General features: G+C 45.5%; 1 protein-coding gene across 1 annotated transcript in view; it reads left to right on the top strand.

The window, feature by feature from the left end:
* The first annotated feature begins 1,447 nt into the window (after positions 1–1,447).
* LOC308324633 (uncharacterized protein) overlaps positions 1,448–21,077 on the top strand; it is a 40,174-nt gene continuing 20,544 nt past the window's right edge. The window contains exons 1-5 of the mRNA XM_080776828.1: positions 1,448–1,530; positions 6,388–6,539; positions 7,312–7,631; positions 15,679–15,851; positions 19,742–19,962. Of these exons, the coding sequence (XP_080632954.1) occupies positions 6,419–6,539; positions 7,312–7,631; positions 15,679–15,851; positions 19,742–19,962 (835 nt within the window). The 5' untranslated portion in view covers positions 1,448–1,530; positions 6,388–6,418. The remainder of the gene's footprint in view (positions 1,531–6,387; positions 6,540–7,311; positions 7,632–15,678; positions 15,852–19,741; positions 19,963–21,077) is intronic.

Genomic DNA, 21,077 nt, shown 5'->3' with positions numbered 1-21,077 from the left:
ACTCCTGTGTGTGTGTGTGTGTGTGTGTGTGTGTGTGCGCGCACGTGAGTTTGCAAACTCAATAAAATGACATTCTCTACATAGAATGCATGTGATCTACAGCATGTCTCACCCCAGTTGAACTGATACTGCTCTTTGATGTGAGCCACGAAATGTTTACGGTATGCTGTGAGAACAGTTGTAATAAAGTTGGCATATGAATTAATTTGGAGCGTATTCTCCAGGCACACACGTTGTTTTTGGCAGCATATTTTAGTTTTTGGTTTGAAGTTATATGGAGTGACGTGCGAACATTTCAAATACGTGTCAAATAAGTGTAGTATGCGGCGCGCGTTGGATGGAAAAGAAGCTCCACCTCCGCGGCTGACAAGACGCGACGGACAGATTCCCGGAAACGCTCTCCTCCTCCGCGTCAGTCAGCCGCGGAGGCGGAGCTTCTTTTCCGTCTACCAGCTGTCTAAAAAGCCGGGGTTGACGTCGGGCGGCCGTCAGGTTCTTCTGACGCGGCTGTGCGCGAAGACGTGCCTGAGCCTTATGTCTGTCTGCTTTGCTGCCATCGGTGCCATGGATATTTGCCCCTCCCCTTCCCATTGGTTCCCATTGCCTATAAAGGCAGCATTGCCGTTGCTTGTCGTCCCATTGGCTAGAAGCAGCCAATCACGTCAGTATGGACTACTAGGGTGTCGATCTGGTAGACACTAGTAATACATCATTATTTAATACTGTTTCTGATGAAAAATGGCAGATCTGGGCGTGTATATCTGCATATATATATATATATATATATATATGTATATCTGCAGTTTAAAAAAGGGGGAAAAACTGTTTTTTGTGCATATCTTTCAGTAATATATAGTGTATGTTTCTTTTTTAAAAGCAAACATTTTGAAGTCCCATAGCAACATAGTCACATTGTCCCATAGTGACATTGATTGTTGTTCCTTGGAGTGGTTGCACCACTCAAAAAACTAGAAATGTTAGGAAGGGACTAGAGGACAAGAGATCCAGTATAAGTCGTTTTACACTGGGTTGCATGCTGAAAATAGCAGATCTACAAGCTCACAACGCGCGTTGTGAGCTGAAATAATATTTGCCTCTGAAATGTAGTAGAAGTAAAAGTATTGGAAATACTCACTCAACTGCAGTTCATAATTGAACTGCAGTTGCGGACCGTATAGAATTTGGCCCGAGTTCCGCACTTTGGACACCCCTGGTCTAAAGTGTACACCACTGACGCGTGCACACACACACACACACACACACACACACACACACACACACACACACACACACACACACACACACACACACACAGTAGTAGTAGTAGTTGCATAAGTGCAGTGGAAGCACTTCATGCAAAATCGTCTCAAGCAGAGGGGCGGGGTGTGTTTGTGTGTGTGTGTGTGGGGGGGGGGGGGGTGTTCTGGTGCTACTGATAGAAGCAGAGAGAGAGAGAGAGAGAGGGTGTGTGTGTGAGTGTCAGACTTCAGACCAACACAGAAAAGAACTGACTTCATGTCACAACAACAGGTAAACAGACTCTTATAATTCCACAATAACGTTTCTAATTAATCTTTAACAGCGCTGTATTCTGTATATTCTTTATCTTTCTTACTAGCAGGAGTTGTACTTAGTATTTATTGAAGGAATGTTGAGTTCCTTCTTCTTATCTCTAGTTGTTGTCGGTGCTTTTTATCTCCCTATAGCTGTCTTAGTGCTGTCTCTGACTGCAGGGAAGAGTTGTGTCTATAGCAGACTTAAAGGTCCATTTGGTTTGGATTCATTCCTTCAGTTGTTGTGTGTCTATAGCAGACTTAAAGGTCCATTTGGTTTGGATTCATTCCTTTATACAGATCTAGTTGCTGTGTGGAATTAAAGGTATTTTTTTTACTTTGGATTCAGTTGTTGTGTCCTTGACACAAGTACTGTAGTTTGAGAAAGACCGATAGGATCAGGATTCAGGAGGCATTTGTAGAACTAGAATCGTCCTCAGGTCTAAATGGGTTAAAGGTCTTTTTAGTGTGGATTCATTCCTTCATGCTGTCTCTCTTCAATGTTGAAGGAGTAAAACATGGTACACAGAATGTGTAGCTGACACATGGTACACATAATGTGTATCTGACACATGGTACACAATGTGTATCTGACACATGGTACACTTAATGTGTAGCTGACACATGGTACACACAATGTGTAGCTGACACCTGGTACACAGTATGTGTAGCTGACACATGTTACACAGAATGTGTAGGAGACAATGCATTGTGAAAAATATGGGTTGGTTGATGCTCCATGCACAATCTATCTAATATTTTGCTCGGCCAGTCAGAGTTAGAATGCATGTTGGGACGGCTTCCCGGGTCACCAGTGAAATGCATGTTGGGATGGACACAGATTAATACTGGGACACACTTTTCCGCGTAACTTGAGTTGTGAGAGCGAGCGATCGCTAAATTATTAGATAGATTACCCACACTGAAAATCATTTGCTGTGAATTCATATATTCAGAATGGGTAAGGACACAAGTACAGTGAATAAATAACGATACTTAAGTCTAAAGAGTTTTAAAAAGTTTAAAATAACAAGGCCGTGATACCATGGAAATGTTCATGTGGGCTTGTTAAGCAGTCTTAGCCTATACAGCCTGGGGGAGAAAACTGTTCTTCAGTCTGCTTGTATTGGCTTTGATACTCTGGTACAGTACCTCTTCTCTTCCCTGAGGGCAGCAGCCTGCACACAGACGTTATGGGGGTGTGTGTTGGTCCTTAATGATCCTCAGGGACTCCCTGAGTTTAAGAGTTTTGTGTATGTTTTTTGTGTCCATATCACTACGCCCAAAAATAGTTCTGTGTGATAGAGGGGACAAAGTTGAACGAAAGTTGCGCTAATATTTTAGAAATATAGGTCAACAATACAAATTACGTTAGTTTTGTGTATTAATTTACTTTTACTGCGTGGCCCCTTGTGCCCCCAAACAAAATGACCAGAGCAGAACTCCCACCACGGGACTCGGGCAATCAATTAATACAGTTGCAACCACTATATTAATGGCAAGTATTACACACAGCTTATCCCTTTAAAGCGTTGCACATTATACATAATATTTATCCACAATAATTCACACAATTCACATATTTATTTACAAAAACCTACAGATGGTCTGATCCAGAGCCATAGAGTATAAGACAGAGTTACGCAAACTGCGTTCACTTCATGGGGCTTCAGTCCAATGGCGGCTCTCCTACATAGACTACGCATTGAGCATGGGGACAACCAATTGGAGGAGTGGAAGTAGGCAGAAATGCATTGGACTCAGGGCACCAGCCCAGCTTTAATGATCTTAAATCCATTTATTTTAGATTGTTTTGTAGTAATAGTACAACATAAACATTACAGAGACTTTAGTTGTTACTGTACAATACTTTAAAACAGTTGTCATGTTGCACACATGCTTAAAATAGCTCTTATTTACGTCGCCCTCGTTGAAAACAATGTATTTCCAACTCCAGCTTGTCTCAGTTCAGACTGCATGAACAGCGCTCGGTTTCTGCCCCCTCAATGTCGCAAATCTTCTATTAGATGCAGGCTCTGGTCTGATCCAGTGGGACAGTCTGAGCGTGCTCCCTACAATGGAGTCAGGCACTATAAAGGGCAGCCTGATGCTACAATCGGGTCCTTTCCCACTGGCCAGAACCATGTGCACCATGTTTACCACTGCATGTGGTAACCATAAAACAACTTAGTGTCAAACATTTCCCAAACAACATGATTTACAACTTAAATAATAAAGGTGAGACTTTAACCCATTGTTGTGTCCTTATACATACTATGTATTTTATGGGAGAACGCAGGAAAACATTCAACAACTGCTACAGTAACATGTGGCACGCGATTATGAATCCCACCAACGCCTTACCATGTGTCTGATTCGCTCCCGGGCAGGCATAGCTTTACTGAGGTTAGGGTTAAGTAGATATTCAAAGACTTAATTGCGCCTACATTTTCACGATTTTTCAACAATAGCAGGTATACAAGCACCGAGTTTCTACGAGCTTGTAGATCTGCTATTTTTCAATAGATAGTGGAGATTTATAAACACATTTGTTCAATGTAAAATGCCCAACAAACCTTGGTGCAGGCCTTTAGGAGGGCCATTATAATCCACCATTCCTGAATGGAGTGCCTGGTGCTGGGAGTCTGGTCTAACACACAGGTCCTGGGCCTGGTGAAAGCAGGAGTGGACCTGGTGAGACGTAGGAGGGGCCCGGACAGGAGTCAACCCACAGAGCCTAGTCCTTCCACGCGCCAGAATTTGGTTCTCCCCAGTCCCGGCAGAGTAGTTCCGGATCAACGGATTGTGTGGCCTTTCTCATTCCCTGATGGTCTGATCGAGGGTATAGCTACTGGGACGTAAGTCGGGATTTGATCAACCCCGGCTGGGTCGCCTGAGTGAGGGGTATGATGTTGGTAGACCCGAAACCCCGTTGACCTCAGGATACATCACTGAGGATACGTCCCAGGTGCATCCATGCAATGTATTTTTAGTTATAATAGACGGTTGTGTTGAGACTCACACAGGAGGGACTCCGGTCCGTTTAGGTTCGAGCTGAGACATTTGGGGAACCACGACAACTGAAACAAGAGATGCAGTGAAGTAGTTTAGTTTACATCATGAATCACATTGGGTTCAAAGTGACCGTAACACTCTGGATGTCAAACATCTCCCAAATAAAGCGGCCTCTATAAGAGCATGCTTTCTATTCAGTAACAGATGTTCTAGTCAAGGATCCTTGATCTAATTTGCTTCCACTCTTTTTTACACGATCCTGGCCACAGTTTCTGAACTCCTCTGTGTGAACGCCACTGGTGGAAAGTAACTAAGTACATTTACTTAAGTACTGTACTTGAGTACAATGTTGAGGTATTGTATTTCAATTGTCAATACTTGCTTTACTTCTACTCCATTACATCTCTGAGGAAAAGATTGTACTCTAATTGCACTCAGATCTTTTGAAAACGTTGTTAGATTTAGATCTCTATTACTAAACATACACAAACCACTTAAGATCTTTATATATACATTTCGGCCATTTGAAAAAATCTACAAGTAGATCTGCAGAAGATTTTGGTATACATTTTTGAAAACTTGTTTTTTCTACTTTTGGCTACTTTAAGTACATTTTAATGCCCATACTTTTGTACTTCCACTCGTCTCGAGTACACAATGTGAGAACTCAGTCTGAGGGCCAACACTGTGTTGGTCTGGAAGCAGAGACAGATGGCCGTGTGTTCAACACATTCTGCTTGTTATAATCTAATCAACTGTTTAAGTCCTCCTCAACCAGTGGCCCGGGGACCACCAGCGGTCCACGAGGGGGTTCCAGGTGGTCCCCCATGCAGCTAAATGATGGAGTGATGGTAACCAAATGGACCCTCATACTGTAGATCTTTAACTCGACTCAACCAAAAGGGGTTCCCGCCCCAAAATGGGATATTATTACATCTGCATTAGTTAATCTACATAATGAGGGCTCCATCTTTGCGCCACCCTTATCCCTTAATTATGTCTAAACTAATTAGCCATTTTTTACTATTTAAAAAAAAACCTTTTAAAATGGTTCAACTACATCGAGACATTGTGAGCTCGTAGATCGGCTATTAATTTGAACTCATTTATTTTTTAAATATATTTTTCATAGGTTTTTTCCATTTTAAAATACAAGACATACATGACCACAAACAAAACATAGGAGATAAAATAAGAGACAAAACAGTAAACAAAACAAACTGAAACAAAACCAAACAGACCCTCACAAGTATCCACCCGCCCTCACGCTCCCATTCCCCGGGGGAACAGTATCCCCCCCCGCCCTCACCCTCCCATGCCCGGGGGGAACAGTATCCCCCCCGCCGTCACCCTCCCATGCCCCGGGGGAACAGTATTCCCCCCCCCCGCCGTCACCCTCCCATGCCCCGGGGGAACAGTATCCCCCCCGCCGTCACCCTCCCATGCCTCGGGGGAAACAGAATAAGCTACTGTGTTTGAAATGCATGCATTAAAGTAGTTAAAATGAAATGCTAGCAATAATGGAGGCAATGTAAAGAAAAAAAAAAAATATATATATATATATTTTTTTTTCTTTTCTTTTTTTTAAACTATTTTGAAAGGTTTTTTTTTAATGGTAAAAAATGGCAAATTAGTTTAGGGATAAGGGGTGTACAGACACATTGATGACCTTGTGCATTCCTTCCAAAGTGGTATCAGGCCCTGCAGGGTTAGGCAACCTGGCCTGGCGGAGAGGAGAGCACTTTTCCAGTTGAATCATAATGAGTTGCTGCTGTTGTTCTTCCAGGTGATCGGGGGTTAAATGCTGCTGTTCTTCCAGGTGATCTGGGGTTAAATGCGTCGAGGTCATCATGTCTCAGACGTCGGGAGAAGAGGACAGCGATGGGGAAGTGACCTCACAGATCTCCCAGACCTCACAGAGTCCACAGATCTCACAGACCACTGGCACCACATCTCCCAGTGAAGCTGAAGGTCAGTAGCTTTAGCTATTGGAATTGATAGCAGATCTACAAGCTCATAGCGCGGCACCGAGTGCTGCTGAAAATGCGGCGCAAATCATTGAATATCTTTCAGAGCAAACGTTTTGAACTCAAACCTTTGCTTCTGGTGGGGGGGGGGGGGGGGGGGGGGTCCCTGGAACAACATGTTTTCAGATGGGGGTCAAATACAGATAATTCTGGGGGTCCTTGACATGAAAAAGGTTGAGCACCACTGACATAGTAGCCTAGGGTCCACCTATGCTTTCTATGGCATAGGCAGCTCCCAGTAGGATCCGCCGGGAGTATCTAGACGCAGCTGCGCGACATGAGACTGATTAATTAAAGCGACAGAGAGAGAGGTGTGTGTGTGTGTGTGTGTGTGTGTGTGTGTGTGTGTGTGTGTGTGTGTGTGTGTGTGTGTGTGTGTGTGTGTGTGTGTGTGTGTGTGTGTGTGTGTGTGTGTGTGTGTGTGTGTGTGTGTGTGTGTGTGTGTGTGTGTGTGTGTGTGTGTGTGTGTGTGTGTGTGTGTGTGTGCATGCGTCAATTTAACTAAGGAGAGTGATCAACGTTTGCGCTACTCTATGCCGAATTGAGGTGGACACGGTCCCAGACTTTTTTTTCTTCTCCCTGGAAATAAAAACGTCTGGGTTTCCGAGGCTACTGACATACAGTAGAAACAGGTTTTTCAGAAAAAACTGTTAGAAGACTTTCTTTTAAAGAATAGGCGTCAGGTCTAAATGTGGGGTTACTGTGTTCTATCTAAGGTCCAGGGAGCTCCAGGACGCAGTCTTTACCCAGGTCCACCCTGGAGGTCGTCATCTCCTCCTCCTCCTCCTCCTCCTCTTCGGACGAGATGGGGTGTGACCCCACCCCCCCCACGTCTCCGAGGACCCCTGCTGGCCACAGGGAGAAGCAGCAGGAGAAACGGGACCGCGAGGAGGAAGTGGCGACACGCGCCGTGGCCGCCTCCCCCACCGGACGCTTCCTGAAGTTCAACGTGGAGATCGGCCAGGGCTCGTTTAAGACGGTCTACAAGGGTCTGGACACGGAGACAACCGTGGAGGTGGCCTGGTGCGAGCTGCAGGTACTGCACGCACACACGCAACGCACGCACGCACGCACCGTACGCACGCAACGCACGCACGCACGCACCGTACGCACACAGGTGACAGCTCCTTGACTGACGGCTGCAGTACATTCCATTGAGCAGATTGATTGACAAGCCACTAGAGATGTGGGTTCAGGCTACTTTGCATACGCTAGGATTTCACAGCCCAGCCTGTCATGGTTTGACAGGCCCGTCCTGGCTGCTAGGCCCTGCCCAGGCCCGTCCAATCAGGGCCTAGCAGTCCCGAGACGGAGACAAACACTCACATGTAGGACAACAAGAAGTCGGTCTCAGTCAGTCAGTCAGTAAACGGTAAATGGTGCATTTCACTGAGAACACTGTTGTGCCTTTCTGCTGGTCTCAAAAGCATGACAGAAAAAGACTTGCTCACTCAAAGTGCAATTAAAAGTAGCGCTACTTTTAATTGCACTTTGAGCACAGAGCACTTTATGAGCATGATAAGATTAAAGGAACAAATGTTTTCTGTCTCCTTAAGTTTTCCTTCATTTTTTTATACAGTGAGCGACTGAATCAACTGTAGATTTAGTCGACTGAAATCCTACGACATTTAGTCGACTAAAACTAGACCAACACCAAAACATTCCGGGTGACTAAAATGTGACTAAAGCTAAATGGAAACTATTGAAGAGACTATGAATGACTGAAACGTTGTGCCAAAAACAACACTGGTGGTTTGTGTAACTTTGTACCAGAGCTCTTGTTTAGACCGGCAGCATCTGCCCATGCATGTTTGTTTGTTTGATGACGCCCGGGGGTCATGAGGTCATGACCTCATGAGATCACGTCAGTGTGTTCTATTACGCTGATGGGACTAACGGAGCTCTTTGATGTGCGCGCGTGTATACTGTACACACTGTACACGTGCAACCACATGCGCTCTACTCCCTCTCTCCCTGGTAGCACATGATATAGTTCTGATGTGTGTGATGTCGCTTATCTCGCCATTGCTCTTTGTCTGTGTGTGTGTGTGTGTGTGTGTGTGTGTGTGTGTGTGTGATAGATTTATTTGTTTATAACTATAGGCCTAATTCAATCTGAGTAGATACTTTCATTTCACTGCATCAAGGTCAGAGAGAGAGTCAGACAGAGAGAGAGAGTCAGAGAGAGAGAGAGTCAGTCAGAGAGAGAGAGTCAGTCAGAGAGAGTCAGTCAGAGAGAGTCAGAGAGAGAGAGAGAGAGAGAGAGAGAGAGAGAGAGTCAGTCAGAGAGGGGGAGGGAGAGAGAGAGAGAGAGAGAGAGAGATAGTTTTTTCTACTCCTTTATTCCTAACAGAATGTTTGCTACATTCCTTCACATAAAACAGTCTCAAACTACAAGAGGCTACATTTCCTTTTATCTTCTTACTCGGATCATGACATCTAACACGACTCCCTCGTCCACAGAAAAACAGCACACTTTCATATAGTCCCAATTCTTCAATTATTATAACATTTTCACTCAAACAATAAACAGTACTCGTGCTTTAACTTATTCTTACAAACAGTCACACGTCACTCTCTATCCATTTTTTTCTTTCCGACTTAAATAAATTGCCAACTTTCCTCGTCCAAAAAGGAAATTCAGCAATTTATCCCTTTTCCCCCATACAGTACATAAAACCACATCTAGAGAGAGAGAGAGAGAGAGAGAGAGAGAGGGGTGGAGGTGGAGGTGGAGGTGGAGGTGGGGATGGGGGTGGAGGTGGGGGGACAGGTTCTGTCAAAATGCATGTTTTCTCGTGCCTGCCTGCCTGTAGAACGTAGCTGATCTACATGCATGCCCAAGGCATTGTGAGCTTGCAGATCTGCTGTTTTCCGTGTGGGCGGCGACAAGACGCAGCATTTGCATGATTTACTGTATAGGCCTGCAGTACACTGATCTGTTTGTTGATGGACAGGTATGCACAGTCACTGTGCTCTGTGTGTGTGTGTGTGTGTGTGTGTGTGTGTGTGTGTGTGTGTGTGTGTGTGTGTGTGTGTGTGTGTGTGTGTGTGTGTGTGTGTGTGTGTGTGTGTGTGTGCGTGCGTGTGCGTACACGTGTGTGTGCCCGTGCGTGTGTGTCTTGCCCACAGGCTCATTGTCTTATCATCCACCTGTGTTGAATCTGTCAAAGCCACATAATAATTCCTGACACAAGACATGTATGAGAACTTGTCAGCGTTGCTGTCACGTGGGACGCTGCTAATCCCACTGCGGGTTTTTTGGGGCAGCGGTGGCCTAAGGGTTAGAGGAGCGCCCTTGTTAACCAAAGGTTGCCGGTTCGATTCCCCAGACGGGCAGGAAAAAGTCTGCGTCGGGAAGTGTTTCTCATCACTCACCCAACACCGCTGAAGTGCCATTGAGCAAGGCACTGAACCCCCAACTGCTCCAGTGGAGCTGCTTAGTGGCCAACAGTATCAGACTGTGGTTGTACCGGTCAGTACAACAGTATCAGACTGTGGTTGTACCGGTCAGTACAACAGTATCAGACTGTGGTTGTACCGGTCAGTACAACAGTATCAGACTGTGGTTGTACTGGTCAGTACAACAGTATCAGACTGTGGTTGTACCGGTCAGTACAACAGTATCAGACTGTGGTTGTACCGGTCAGTACAACAGTATCAGACTGTGGTTGTACCGGTCAGTACAACAGTATCAGACTGTGGTGGTACCGGTCAGTACAACAGTATCAGACTGTGGTGGTACCGGTCAGTACAACAGTATCAGACTGTGGTTGTACCGGTCAGTACAACAGTATCAGACTGTGGTGGTACCGGTCAGTACAACAGTATCAGACTGTGGTTGTACCGGTCAGTACAACAGTATCAGACTGTGGTTGTACCGGTCAGTACAACAGTATCAGACTGTGGTTGTACCGGTCAGTACAACAGTATCAGACTGTGGTTGTACTGGTCAGCTCCCAGGTCTTAATGTGTGTGTGTGTGTGTGTGTGTGTGTGTGTGTGTGTGTGTGTGTGTCTATATGTACAGAGCCTTGCTTAAAATGAGCACTTGTGCTCAGCTATACTACGTAAACCAGTAAGACGCGCAAACGCGGGAAGCGAACGCAGCTGAGACCCTGCAGATCATGTCTGTCTGTCTGTGTGTCTGTCCCGCTGTTACTGTATATGTGGACCTGGCCCCTTTTGTGCCCATATATGGAACTGAGTGATTGTGTTGATGCAACACACTCCATATTTGGACGTATAGCGGGACAGACAGACAGACAGACAGACAGACAGACAGACAGACAGACAGACAGACAGACAGACAGACAGACACACACACAGACAGACAGACACACAGACAGGATCTGCTAGGTCTCATAGTAAGTGCTCATTGCGTTCGCAATAAAGGATTTAAAAAATAATGTTTCGGGCCCACAGTTACCAAACACCTCCAGAACACGTCACCACTGTAACTGCTTCCTGACTGGCAGGGCTGGAGGGGCTTAAGTGCACATGAAGCCTGGAGGCATTTAAGCCCCTCCAGATGATCCTGAATGCCTGGTTTTCAACCAGCCAAGATCTTCACCCCTTCTCCGCTCTTTTCCATTGGCTCCCGGTCGCTGCGAGTACAAAATTACATTGATGTTGGCCACGACACCAAGAGACTTTAAAAACCTGACTTTAAAAACCTGGCCTTTCTGTGTGGAGTTTGCGTGTTCTCCGCGTGTCCCCTAGGGTAGGTACCCTCACATGTTCTCCCCGTGTCCCCTAGGGTTGGTACCCTCACATGCTCTCCCTGTGTCCCCTAGGGTAGGTACCCTCACATGTTCTCCCCGTGTCCCCTAGGGTAGGTACCCTCACATGTTCTCCCTGTGTCCCCTAGGGTAGGTACCCTCACATGTTCTCCCTGTGTCCCCTAGGGTAGGTACCCTCACATGTTCTCCCTGTGTCCCCTAGGGTAGGTACCCTCACATGTTCTCCCTGTGTCCCCTAGGGTAGGTAACCTCACATGTTCTCCCCGTGTGCCCTAGGGTAGGTACCCTCACATGTTCTCCCCGTGTCCCCTAGGGTAGGTACCCTCACATGTTCTCCCTGTGTCCCCTAGGGTAGGTATACCCTCACATGTTCTCCCTGTGTCCCCTAGGGTTGGTACCCTCACATGTTCTCCCCGTGTCCCCTAGGGTAGGTACCCTCACAAAAAACATGCAGTAATCCTGGTCTCTATACTGGTCTCTACTGCCAAACATAAAAAGAAAACCTGATCCAATCCAACCCTCCTATTGGCTCAGATCAGCTAACACAACCCTCCTATTGGCTCAGATCAGCTAACACAACACAGGGAGGCTGTCATTGGGCAGAATGAGGACGACGCTCCACACGTCCCAGACTCCGAGTCGGTAACGATGGAAGATGGAGATCCATGCCTCCCCGGGTATGCAATATACCCTTTGTACCCGTGTCAGAGTACCCGTTCCACCCATCTGTCTGTGTCCCGTTTATGCCCATATATGGACATTTCTGTATGCCTCTCTGTGTCCTTTATTCCTATATATGGAGTTCTGTGTCAGGCATGTCAAAAAATATGGAGTGTTGTGACGTCAGATCAGGCCAGCTCCATATATGGAGCCTGGGCAGAGGCATTATTTTTGTCCCTGGAACAACATGTTTTGAGATTGCGGTCCAATTGCATGCACTTCTGGGGGTCCTTGACATGAAATAGCTTGAGAAGCACCGATATATAGAAACATAGGGTTTTCGGAAAACTGTCATGATTCAGAAGACATTTCGTATAGAATAGTTTCTCAGGTCTAAATGGGTTCAGAAGTCCTGACGGCAGTGGAAGTGGAACAGGTCTCTGATATTATTACCACTTCTGCTGTCGGCGACGGAGGTTTCCGTGTTGATGTGAGATAAGTGGTATTATATCAGACGCCTGCACACACACACACACACACACACACACACACACACACACACACACACACACACACACACACACACACACACACACACACACACACACACACACACACACACACACACACACACACACACACACACACACACACACACACACACACACACACACGCACACACACACACACACACACACACACACACACACACACACACACACACACACACACACACACACACACACACACACAGACACACACACACACACACACACAGAGAGAGATACAGTTACAGAACATGCAGGATCTGCCACATTCAGATAGTGGGAGCAGGCTCCTGGCTCACAGCCCAGTAGAACGGCTGCCAAGCCTCCGTTGAAGTATATAAGCCTTTTAGACCTACAAAATGTCTTCTAAATCCTGACAGTTTTGTCCAAAAACCCCCCCCCATGTTTCTATTGTTCTCAAACATCTTCATGTCAAGGACTCCAAATATGATATGTATTTGACCCCCTATCTGAAAATATGTTGTTCCAGGGACACCCCCCCCCCCCCCCCCCCCCAGAAGCAAATTAATATTTGACTTAAAACATTCACTCTGAAAGAATATATATTCAAAGATTTGCACCACTTTTTCGAGACTTTTCGAAAATAGCAGACCTACAAGCTTGTAGATTTGCTATTTTTCAATAGCTAAAGTATGACATAATGCTTCAAATCTCTTTAGCCCCATTGGGCAGCGGCTGTCCACCTCTGAACAGAGCTCAGCGGGTCAATGTAGACCCAATTGGTCTCCGGTTCCAACTCCGATGTCCCCCCTGGACCGCCCTGGGGTTTAAGAGGTTAAACCACCAAATGGGGTTCCCGCCCAGAATGGGATAAGGAGTCGTCCTGTTTGAGTTTTTGGCCGAGCGGCGCTGTGTTCCTGCTGTAGATCTGCAGTGTGTCCTCTGTTCAGTAGCTGTATACACGTGTGAAGTGGGACTGAGTTACTGCAGGGCCCAACAAGGTGGGAACGTTGGCGAGTTACTCAAACGACTCGAGGTCCTTTCAGATGAGCAGGTAGACAATAAAGGGAGAGGGAGAGTGTTGGTGAGGCGCTGGCCTAAGGCATGAAGTATAATCACGTAAAAATAAGAAAAAGGCTGCACACTCGTAGCCACGATGCTGTGTATTTATTAAGAATCCAACGTTTCGACCTATAGGAGGTCTTCTTCAGGGAATAACAGCAGCCATTAACGCGGCTATAGTAACGCTAGCGTATTTCAACCGTTGCTAAACTATATTTGGATTGGCGTTGATTGGACAATGGCTTTTTGGGGTGGGGTTTAGCGACGGGCCTAACTGTTGTACGCGTGCTCGTTTCGCGCACCATGCGCCAACGACTGACTATAGACCTGCATGGATATTGTGTTGAGGCCTTCTTTTCTTTTACGCTTGCGTTGTTGCTCGCGCCCCTCGTGAGCCACCATGCGTCACACGCACGCACTGTTGTTTTTGTCGACTAATACTATGACGGAAAATGTTTCGTCGAGTACCCTTTTTCACTGACAATTACAACATAAAAACTAAATGAAAACGAAGCTATGATGACTAAAACTATGACTAGAATAAATATACTGACAATTTCTTCAACAAATAAAAAATTTGACTAAAATGTTAGTAAGGATAAGAGATCCAGTATAAGTCAGTTTATACTGGCTGCGACGTGTTGTGAGCTTGTAGATCGAAGAAATGTTAAATCTGCCATTACGGCCATCTGGAAACCTTTTCCCACTGCCCAGAATGTGGTGCTACTGTGTGTGTGTGGTGTGTGGTGTGTGTGTGTGTGTGTGTGTGTGTGTGTTCAGACTGGGACACAATGTACTGAACACATGCACACATTCTGCTCTGGGGCACGGTGTCTTGTACGCACGCACGTGTACGTACGCACGCCAGCACGCACAGTAGGCCTACTATCCTGCTGTGGGTCACAGAGGCTTGCTGCTCAAGGACACTTCAACACTGAACCTGTTGTATGGACTTCAGGCTGTCATAATAAACACACACGCACGCACGCACGCAGTCGCGCACTCACTCACTCACTCACTCACTCACTCACTCACTCACTCACTCACTCACTCACTCACTCACTCACTCACTCACTCACTCACTATAATAACATCATAAAGAACCAATACTTCAATATACACATTCACACACCAATACTACAATATACACATTCACACACCAATACTACAATATACACATTCACACACCAATAGTACAATATACACATTCACACACCAATACTACAATATACACATTCGCACACCAATAGTACAATATACACATTCACACACCAATACTATACAATACTACAATATACACATTCACACACCAATAGTACAATATACACATTCACACACCAATACTACAATATACACATTCACACACCAATAGTACAATATACACATTCACACACCAATACTACAATTTACACATTCACACACCAATACTACAATATACACATTCACACACCAATACTACAATTTACACATTCACACACCAATACTACAATATACACATTCACACACCAATAGTACAATATACACATTCACACACCAATACTACAATATACACATTCACACACCAATAGTACAATATACACATTCACACACCAATACTACAATATACACATTCACACACCAATACTACAATATACACATTCACACACCAATAGTACAATATACACATTCACACACCAATACTACAATATACACATTCACACACCAATAGTACAATATACACATTCACACACCAATACTACAATTTACACATTCACACACCAATACTACAATATACACATTCACACACCAATAGTACAATATACACATTCACACACCAATACTACAATATACACATTCACACACCAATAGTACAATATACACATTCACACACCAATACTACAATATACACATTCACACACCAATACTACAATATACACATTCACACACCAATACTACAATATACACATTCACACACCAATACTACAATACTACAATATACACATCCACACATCAAAGACAAAAAAAGATTACAGCTAACCTTAAACGACGAAAGAGTAATTTAATGCATTACATGAAAACATGACAAAGTATTGTATTCTATATTACTAATGTATAACTGCGGTGTGTTCCAGACTCGCCGTCTCTCCAAGTCGGAGCGCCAGAGGTTCGAGGAGGAGGTGGAGATGCTCAAAGGACTACAACACCCAAACATCGTGCGGTTCTACGACTCCTGGAAGAGCACCTACAAAGGTCAGAAGGTCATCACCCTGGTGACCGAGCTCATGACGTCCGGGACGCTCAAGGCGTGAGTAGGCCTACTCTAAATGTCTTGATGAATTGAACATGGTGGACCCTCTTGTAAACAAGTGTAATGCTTTATGGTGTGTCGTCCACTCACAGTTAACAGTTTTTGTGTTGAGTTTGTGCTTGAAATGTACTGTAATTTTTTTTATAAATATTTCAATCAATAAAAACGTATTATAGTTTTAAGTACAATGGTGGAAAGTACTTTTACTTAAGTACTGTACTTACCGGTAAGTGCAATTTCGAGGTATTTGTACTTTACTTGAGTATTTCCAATTTTCAGTACTTCTCAGAGTTTGTACTTTTACTCCTCTACAATTATTTTATTTTATTTTATTTAAATTTTGATTAGAAAACATACATTAATCCTATAGATTTCGGCCATTTGAAAATAGCAGATCTACAAGCTCACACAGTACTTTTAGTATACTTAAAGTACATTTTCCATTCTGTACTTTTACTTGAAACGAAGTAGTTATAAATTGCAGTATTGGTACTTTTACTTAAGTAAAACAATTGTGTGCTTTTCCAACTACTGTTGAAGTACCAGAAGTAAAAAAAAAAAAAGTACTCAACTTTTTTTTCTTGTGAAATGGGAAATAAACAACAGCACTGTCTCCATGCAGGGTCGTCAGGATGGCAGTTGCCCGCCCCCTAGTTTTCACATTTAAACATTACATTCAGTTCTTTTATAATGCACATTGTGCTCGACTGGTTTTCTTAGCAGAATCATCTGATTTCATCAAAATCGATTCACTCACACGTTATAATTAAGCAATATTACACGAGAGGGTGTGGGTTAACGTGATTATCGCCACGACGGTGATGCGGTCAGGAACGAGACGAAGTCGAGTTCCGCAAGCATCACTGAAGTGCCGTTGCCATTGCCATGTCAACAGAGTTGATTGGGATTTGTTTCAGTGCACTTAAAACAGACATATACATAAAGACACATATTCACATCACATATTCAGACAGTATAGAACAAGATACAAAAGTACAAACATCATATGAGGGGGACCAATAAATAAGAAGAATGCAAAACGTTACAGTTCATGTTAAATAAATAGCAATTTCATCACAGTTCATCGTTTTACGAAGCAGCTTCACGCTGTAAAGTGCGAGTGAAAAGAGGGTCAGCTCAGCATTCAGGAGGCGGACAGCCTCGGGATAAGTGCTGTTCTTAAAGCGGAAGGTATTGCACTTTAGAGACCGGCGTCTCTTACCTGAGGGCAGGGGTGCGAAAAGAGAGCAGGCAGGGTGGGAGGGGTCGGCGATCACCTTCTGCATTCTGCGCTTAGTGCGTATTGTGTAGATAGAGGAGACGGATGGGAGGTCGAGGCCAATGATTTTTGACGCTGTGCGTACCACCCTTTCCAGCCGTTTCCTCTCTAAGACGGTGGTGTTTCCATACCACACTGTGACTGAGAAGACGAGGACACTCTCCACAGTGGCTCTGTAGAAGTGAACCAACGCCTCCCCAGTCACACCGAACTTCTTTAAGAGGCGTAGGAAGTGAAGCCTCTGGTGGGCTTTACTCAAGATGTTACTGGTGTTAACTTCCCATTTCAGGGAGCAGCATATAGTGGTGCCAAGGAATTTAAAACTGTCGACCCTTTCAACAGGCTGGTCATCGATAACCAGGGATGGGGGCATAATCCCCTTTTTCCGGAAATCAAATATAATTTCTTTGGTCTTAGCCAGGTTTAGGATAAGGTTATTCGAAGTGCACCAGTCTACGAGGGCTGCCACCTCGGCCCTGTAGGCTGATTCGTCACCATTTTTAATATAACCAACGACAGTTGTGTCATCTGCGTATTTAAAAGAAATAAACAAATTGAGAATGTGAAATAAAGTCATTGGTATAAAGTGCGAAGAGGAGGGCTGAGAGAACACAGCCCTGGGGGACCCCAGTGTTAAGAGTCATGGATTGAGAAAGTATGTTGCCAATCTTTACCACTTGATTCCGGTTTGACAGAAAGTCTAAAATCCAGAGACAAAGAGAGTGATTAATACGCATGGCCAAGAGCTTATCGAATAGTTTGATGGGCAAAATCGTATTAAACTGCAGAACTGAAATCAATAAATAAAACTCTAACATATGTGGCAGGGGCCTCCAGGTGCTGTAGGTCGGATACTGTGGAGGCACAGAGACACAGCATCCTCTACAGACCTGTTAGCTCCATAGGCAAACTGGAAGTTATCCATCTCAACATTGGACAGGTGTTTACAGATAATGCGTTCAATATATTTTCATCACGACAGAGGTCAAGGCGACAGGCCTGTAGTCATTCATTCTAACAGCATTAGGCTTCTTAGGAACAGGGATAACCACAGCAGATTTAAAAGAAGCAGGGACTTTGCATAGTGTAAGAGACCAGTTAAAAAATACCAGTAAAGACAGGAGATAATTGGTGGGCTAAAGTAAAAGCAGAGACCTGATCTGGGCCTGCTGCTTTCCTGCTGTTTTGTTTAATGAGGAGGGTTCTTACCTCTTGCTCACTAACTATAAAGGGAGGGGGTAGTTTGTTCTATACTAACTGCTGCTGCTTCACTGGGATGGACATCTCTGGGCATGTCGAATCTACAATAGAACTCGTTCAATCTATCAGGGAGGAGGGGGTCATCATCTGGGGCATGGCGGCTGCCTTTATACCCTGTGATGGTCTGCATCCCTTGCCAAACACCCTTGGTGTCATTGGCACGTAGCTTGGCTTGCAGACTGTCATTATATTTGGCTTTAGCTTTTTTCACAGCATGTTCAAACTCATATCTGGCTAAGTTAAATGCCACTCTTAAAGGCTTCGTTTTTCTCACAGCAATTAATCGGCTCTTATGAACGAGTCGCTCGTGACCGACACATCACTACCGCTGAGTCGGTGATACATTCGTGCAGCCAGGTCTCTGTGAGGCAGAGCACGGAGCAATCCGAGACGTCACGCTTGGAGTTGACGATAAGAGATAGTTCATCCATTTTGTTCGTTAGAGATCTAACGTTGGATAAAAGAATGCAGGGCAGCGGGGAGCGAAGTTTTCGGCGACGAAGCCTCACCAAGGCACCGGCTCGCCTGCCTCTCTTCCTGGGTAAAGCATAGCGGCGGCTCCTGCTTCAGTGTTGGTCACGTCTGTTTGCTTTACAAAGTTGTTGGACGAAAACAAAAGTTGCGGTGGGGAAAGCTTTCTCTGATGTACAGCAACTCGGTCCTCTCATACTTCAGACAATCCACTCGTTCAAATGTAAAACACGCAACAAACAAACAAACAATGAGCCAGACCAGCACTATGTCGCCATGCAACGGCGCCATCTTGGTCATGAATGCCTGGAAAGGAGCCAGCTGAGGTGGTTCGGGCATCTGGTTAGGATGCCTCTCGGGCGCCTCCCTAGGGAGGTCCTCAACACACGTCCCACTGGGACGAGACCCTGGGGCAGACCAAGGATCACGTCCCACTGGGAGGAGACCCCGGGGCGGACCAAGGATCACGTCCCACTGGGAGGAGACCCCGGGGCAGACCAAGGACCAGTTGGAGGAAACACATCGACTCACTGGCCTTGAAACGTCTCGGGATCCCCCAGGAGGAAGTCACTAATGTTGCTCTGGAGGAGAGGGCAGTCTGGAGCTCTCTGGTGGAGCTGTTGCCCCTGCGACCTGACTACGGATAAGCGGTTGAAGATGGATGGATGGATGGATGGACTCTGTCTGGCGTCTCAGACGGAATATAATAAATGTCTCTCTAAGCTCTCTCTGTTTTTGTGTGTGTGTGTGTGTGTGTGTGTGTGTGTGTGCGTGTGTGCCTGTGTGTGTGTGTGTGTGTGTGTGTGTGTGCCTCTGTGTGCGTGCCTGTGTGTGTGTGTGTGTGTGTGTGTGTGTGTGTGTGTGTGTGCGCGTGCAGGTACCTGCGTCGCTTCAAGCAGATGAAGATGAAGCTGCTCCGTCGGTGGAGCGGTCAGATCCTGCGAGGTCTTCACTTCCTGCACAGCCGCTCTCCACCAATCATACACCGCGACCTGAAGTGTGACAACATCTTCATCACCGGACCCACGGGCTCTGTGAAGATAGGAGACCTGGGCCTCGCCACGCTGAAGATAGCCTCGTTCGCTAAGAGCGTCATAGGTAGGCACGCACGCACGCACGCACGCACGCACGCACACTCCTCTCTAGATTGGAGGGTGCCAGCCTGCCAGGCACGTGCACAGAGTGTTAGAGAGGCAGGGGCTGAAATCCCATGAGAGGGCACTTTTGGACATAAATAGCAGATCTACAAGCTCTCAACGTGTCGCGCTGTGACGCGTTGAGAGCTTGTAGATCTGCTGTTTTCGGGGCGCAACCCCTCCATCTAGTGGAGATGTGCTGTGTAACGACATGGATTTCAAAAACAAATGAGTTCAGGAGACTTTGGATGAAACTATTCTCCTGAATGCTGCCTTCCTTCCTTCCCGTATGGCATGGAAAGGAGAGGAAGGGCATTTTGCATTTCTTTCACCATGTAGTAAACGCTGCATTCGTTGGTCTGGAGAGGGCAGTTGTTTTACAGACGGGTACAAGGGGCAGGGGCTGAAGCCCCCTTTGATGTCTATGTGTGCACGTCCCTGGAGGGTGCCAATTAAGTACTGCGGAGGAGGAGGAGGGGTGTTTGTTCATGTTTATTATTGGTCTTATTTATGTTAGGCTCTGTAAATGGATTGGGCCTGTGAAATATAGTTGAGTGTTTGTATATTATGTAATATTCCTGAGTCTAAAGTATAGTAATGTGGATGAGTATACTCGTATAGGCCTTAATTAGCAGTGTGGTTGAGTTAATGAATGACCACTTACTGATTACTATAGGGGATGGTTTGACCCACCTGTATAAAAGCAGGGTTGCTGCTTCAGTCTGACTTGAGAAAAATATTGTGTGATTTGAGTCTGTCTTATCAGCCATGCTAAGTCATGAGTCTGGCTTATCAGCCAGGCTAAATCATGAGTCTGGCTTATCAGCCAGGCTAAGTCATGAGTCTGGCTTATCAGCCAGGCTAAGTCATGAGTCTGGCTTATCAGCCAGGCTAAGTCATGAGTCTGGCTTATCAGCCAGGCTAAGTCAGAGGGAAGCTGTGAGCATGCTCACAGTCGCCGGCTTCCACTCTGTATATAAGGCACTTTTGAAGGTATGAATAATGCCTAAAATGTACTTGTGGACCTCTCTACTTCCTGGAGCCTCCAGCCATATAGGCCAGCATTATCACAGCCGG

Source organism: Protomyctophum bolini (genome assembly GCF_963924005.1).
Source record: "Protomyctophum bolini genome assembly, chromosome: 11".
In the NCBI taxonomy this organism is placed as follows: Eukaryota; Metazoa; Chordata; class Actinopteri; order Myctophiformes; family Myctophidae; genus Protomyctophum; species Protomyctophum bolini.
Note: the sequence above shows the minus strand (reverse complement) of the source record. Positions and strands in the feature narration are given on the sequence as shown.